Source organism: Mastomys coucha, unplaced genomic scaffold (assembly GCF_008632895.1).
Source record: "Mastomys coucha isolate ucsf_1 unplaced genomic scaffold, UCSF_Mcou_1 pScaffold12, whole genome shotgun sequence".
NCBI classification, from domain to species: Eukaryota; Metazoa; Chordata; class Mammalia; order Rodentia; family Muridae; genus Mastomys; species Mastomys coucha.
In genome coordinates this window covers 88,449,752-88,454,605 of record NW_022196894.1, presented here as the reverse complement: position 1 = coordinate 88,454,605, position 4,854 = coordinate 88,449,752, and the positions used below count along the sequence as shown (strand labels likewise).

Here is a 4,854-nt window from a genome sequence, read left to right as displayed (position 1 = left end):
TAACATCTGGCTGAGATGTGAGTGCTGAGTAAACGTGAATCTCAATTCGGTGTAGAATTACTGGTGTATAGACGTGATTTCAAGCGAGTACAAGATGCCATGTCTTCCTCCCAATTTATTCCAGGGTGTGCTGTAAACAGTGAGACGTCCCTTTGACAGCTTTCCAGCTTCACCCATCTCGCATGGCATGGCAGATTCTCCTTCATAGAAGGTACAAGTGGAACTGGAGAGGGTGGGGAGACTGCGCATTCTGGATCCTTCCTTCTTCAGAAAGCATGATCTCATCCAGATGCATCGTTTTCAGTAGAAATGGCCCATGTTCCTGGGGAGCGAGGAATCCAGGCCACTGTTCATCCATATTTCTTGAATGATTTGCTCCCTGCGCTCAATCCTTTCTGCCAGCTCAGCAGCTTCTATAGAGCTATAGGCTGGATATGAAGTCCTACAAAACCTAGACAATTCCTCAGGAAACTCAGAATCCGAGGAGTCCTCCTCTTCTACATCCTCCTCACTGTCCTCCTCCGCCTTGTCGCTCCCTAGCACCAGGTGCTCCCTCCCCTGCCTCAGCTCCCGGAAGTCCTTGGTACAGGACACTCTGATGACCAGGGCACATAGCGTGAGGAGCAGACCAACGCAGACACTAGACATGAACAGCAGAGCCGCTCTCTCAGGGTGGGCTGGAAAAAGAAGAGAACATGTGAGGATCTGAAAGGGTTAATTTTGGCTCATGGTTTCTAAGACTTGCCCTCTCTCACGTCAGAGAAGACCTGGCAACAGGCTCCTGTGGTAAAATGTGTTTTCATCACAGTGGACCAGGACCTACGGTTCTTCCCAAAATGGCATTACTATTGGGGAGCACTCATTCCGAACAGGACCTAATGGAGGACATTCCAGATTCAAATTATAACAAGCAGCCACTGATAACGCATAAAGCACGAGGCCTGACTGTGTCCCAATAAGACTTTATTTATAGATTGGAGCTGGGGGCCATTGGTTGAACACACTACAGACGTTCAAACTGAGGCCAAGAGGGAAAGCTGCAGAGGTCTGCAGCCTCCCCAGGCAGAACCATCCTGGAGCTCCTGATGGGATATACTTTGGTGTCCCCAGCATTTTCTCTGTAGATCTCAACCCTGGGGAGCCTACTTCCCCCCCCCCCCCCCCCCCCCCCCCCCCCCCCACACACACACTGTCTTTTGTTCTGGGAAAAAAACAATGAAGACTGTTGTCTTTCCCCCTGCTGTTTTTCCCCAGGGGTCTAGACTGGAGAAAACCTCCCTGGCTGCTAAGATTCCTCTGCAGGGAGGGCCCTCACAGCTGCGATCTGAAGATGAACCTGGACACTTTTTCTTCCTGAAAGTGGATACCTCCCCAGCCAGCTTCCTTCCCACAGCCCAAGCTGTCTCTAAAGTGGCTCTGCTCATCTACGCTGCATGTTGTGACGCCCTTGATGTCTCCCCACTCTCTTTAAGATCCAGATATCTGAATTAACATTTATTTAGGTGAGGAAGCACAGTAGATTGTTTCTGTCATCCTATCAGTGTTGAAGAGACAAGGTATATTAAGGACGTGTTCTCGCAGAGTGCTGAAGTGAGTGTGGAGTGTGGAGTGCTGAAGTCTAAACGCTAGGACACCACACAGGTGGGCACCACTGAGCCACATACCTCAGCTCCATTTTTAAGGAATTTAGACTAATTAAATTAAGTGAGTCATAATCCTTAGGGTAGATCACATGTTACCTTAGGGTACATCACATGCTACCTTATGGTACATCGCATGCTACTACAGAGTCAGCATTCCCCCTTTCCCTCCACTCCAGGTGTCAGGCTCCTGGTTCAACTCCTGGGATTCAGAGGTTCCTCTTGCCACAGGATCAGTCTGTGGGGGAGTTCACATCACTGCCACTGAGATCCAGTGGCCTAGTATGGGGAAGATGAACAGTGCTCAGCAGTCCCATGGGAAGAGAACATTCTATTCATATGAAGTGACTGTCACACAGTCACCGGATTGTAGGTAGATGGCACATTAGGGATGAGCTGGCCTAATCCCTGATGTAGCATACACACTTTCCAAAGTCACCACTGACTGGAATCTGGGTTTAAGCCAGGGCTCCACCCACTGCTCCAGACTTTATGCAAAACAATATTTACCCTGCTTTCTAGAACCAACTGGACTAGTTCAGACTGTTGTGACCCTTTCTGTCATCTCTTTTGGAAACACAAGGCATTTGTTTTGCTGTAGTTGAATAGAATCTTCACAGTGTCTTTGTTGCTATTCTAAATTTAGTCTCAGTTCATCACAGGCGAGAAGGAATGACTTATCATCTGTGTTACGGTTCCAGGAGCTTCAGGATGGGTGGCCAGTGGCCTTTAGGCCCCATTTGCTCAGATTCTGGTCTTGGGCCAACACAGGCTCCAGTTCAAGTTTAGTCACACCCAGATAAGACACCAGAAGTCACCAGCAAAGTCTATCTCTTGGGGGACTATGGCCAGAGTCTCCCAGGAGGAAGAAGCACAAAGTGTTTGGAACCAGTTCTGATGGCACTTAGGAATGTGACAGAGCCCACCCACCTGACAGGGCTGTGCTGTTCTCCAACTGTCCTCCCAGCAAGGGTCATGTGACCAACTTTGTGATGTGTGATAAAATCTCCTTCATACAGCTCATCGGATGTCCTAGAGTTCCTGTCTTAGAACCACTGAGGCTGCCCTGGCCATGGTCCCAGATTCCCAAAGACACCCCAAAAGTTCTCAGGTTTGCCTGAGGCTAGACACACGCGCATGCACACACACACACACACACACACACACACACACACACACACACACCACAATCCCAAACAATAGAGGCAGTGACAGAATATTGAGTCACAAAGGCAGGCCTGTAGGCACAAATGAGGTAAACACAGAAAGCCAGATGCCAATATGACACTAATTTGGCGGTCTGGAAGGGGTCATATTTATTTAGAAATGAAAACTAAATAAGTCCCTCAGCCAGGGAACAATGGCTTCTGCTGAAGCAGCTAATAAACTGTCTCCCTAGAACCATGCATAGATATATAAACACATGTGCACACAGTACCATCCCCCACCCAAAGGCCCCCATATCATAAACAAGTACCACCAGCCTATACACAGTACACACACATACCATGCACCATATCCATACACCCACTCTACCACACACCACAAATGCAACACACAAATCTTCATGCACTATATACATACCATACACACCAAGCATATCACACATCTATAACACATATTGCACACATATTACGCCCCCATACACACACATACACCACTTCCCCTTTCTGTGAGAAATACCCTTGCAGATCAGGCAAATAACCAGAGGAGATATTGTCTATCTGAGAGCCTTGCACACTCTCATGCCCCTTCAGCTCACCTCCAGGTTTCCCTGTGTAAGACAAGCCCCTTGGCTTGGGTTGCCTGTCTGCTTGTGCCCTATCTGTTTGACTGCATTCATGGGTCAAAGCCACTTGGTAGCCTGATGAGGGAATGTCTTTTGGCTTCCCTCAGTTTCCCAGGAATACTCTCTGCTCAAGCTCTTGGTTCCCTGGCTGCTCTGGCCAATGGCCTCATTGTCAGAGAGTCCTGGGAGCCCATGTCCAGGCTTTGGACGTTAGTCCCATTGCAAGGTTTCTGCCACACACTTGTGAATTGCTGAGATGAACATGCTGCAATATTTCATGATAAAATCACATGACATCCCACCCAGCCCTCACATGAAAAGGATGGAGCACGGCTCTGGATTGTAGATGGATGGCCAGATGGCTCAGTGGAGAAAAGTGTTTGTCACATAAGCCTGACAACCCAGATTTGATCCCCAAACTTATGTAAATCATGATAGAAGAGGATCAGCTGCACAAGGCCGTCCTCTGATATGCCTGCCATGACATCATGCACCCACAGACACGTTTCACATGTATGCATGCCCATGTGAATGTATACCGTATGTGTGTAGATCTGCAGAGACCAAAGGAAGGTGTCAGGTCCCCCTGAACTAGAATTACAGGCAGTGGTGAGCCTCCAGACATGGTGCTGAGAACCGAACTAGGATCCTCTGCAAGAGCAGCAAAAGAGCAAAAGATGGCTCTTAACCACTGAGCCATCTTTCCAGATACATAAATCACAGATGCTAATGGAGTAAGGCAGTAATAACGTCAACTCAGATTTATTACTTAGCCATTTTTTACCTACTTTCTGTAACCTGGTCTGCCCCAGAACTCTCCTAGACATGGAGATATGACAGATAAACAAGATGAGAGTCATCTGTCCTTAAGGAGCTGAGATTCTTGGTGCTTAGCCGGGCAAACACATCCTCCAGACACTTAGCAGGGTAAGCGCATGGAGGCTGGGGGAAGGGCTAGGTACAGAATGCAGAGTCAAGAGGTTCCAGCCTTCCAATCCTGAAGACAAGGGTCTTTGTAGAAGTTGATTGATTGACAACCTCTCCCTCCGCCCAGCATGAAGCTGGACCCAGCCGTTGTCCGGCGTCCGTGGTGCCCTAGGCAAAAGCCCAGCTCCTCTGACCCTCAGCTCCCTTAAGCACAGAATCTGGGATCAAAGCCCCATCACTCAGAGTTGTTGCTCTATACTGACCATGTCCCCCCAAACTCATGCTGGTGCCCCAACTCTAACATGACTTTGTTGGCAGAACTTTCTGGAGCTAATTAAGATTAACAGTGTTCACCAGAGGGTCCTCCTCTGATAGAACTGATGATATTTGAAAAATACACACACTCTCTCTTCTTTATTTAATCTCTTCCCACCACCACTACCCCCTACACACATGCACACACACACACACACACACACACACACATGGACATACACA

The 4,854-nt window shown here is 48.3% G+C and overlaps 1 protein-coding gene across 3 annotated transcripts in view; it reads right to left on the bottom strand.

The window, feature by feature from the left end:
• Positions 1-90: 90 nt before the first annotated feature.
• Positions 91-4,854, bottom strand: part of Eva1c (eva-1 homolog C) — an 84,111-nt gene continuing 79,347 nt past the window's right edge. For 2 of the 3 annotated variants that reach the window (XM_031364365.1, XM_031364366.1), the window contains one exon: positions 91-677. In XM_031364365.1, coding sequence (XP_031220225.1) covers positions 301-677 — 377 coding nt within the window. In that variant the 3' untranslated portion in view covers positions 91-300. The remainder of the gene's footprint in view (positions 678-4,854) is intronic. The other variant, XM_031364367.1, reaches the window with a different exon arrangement.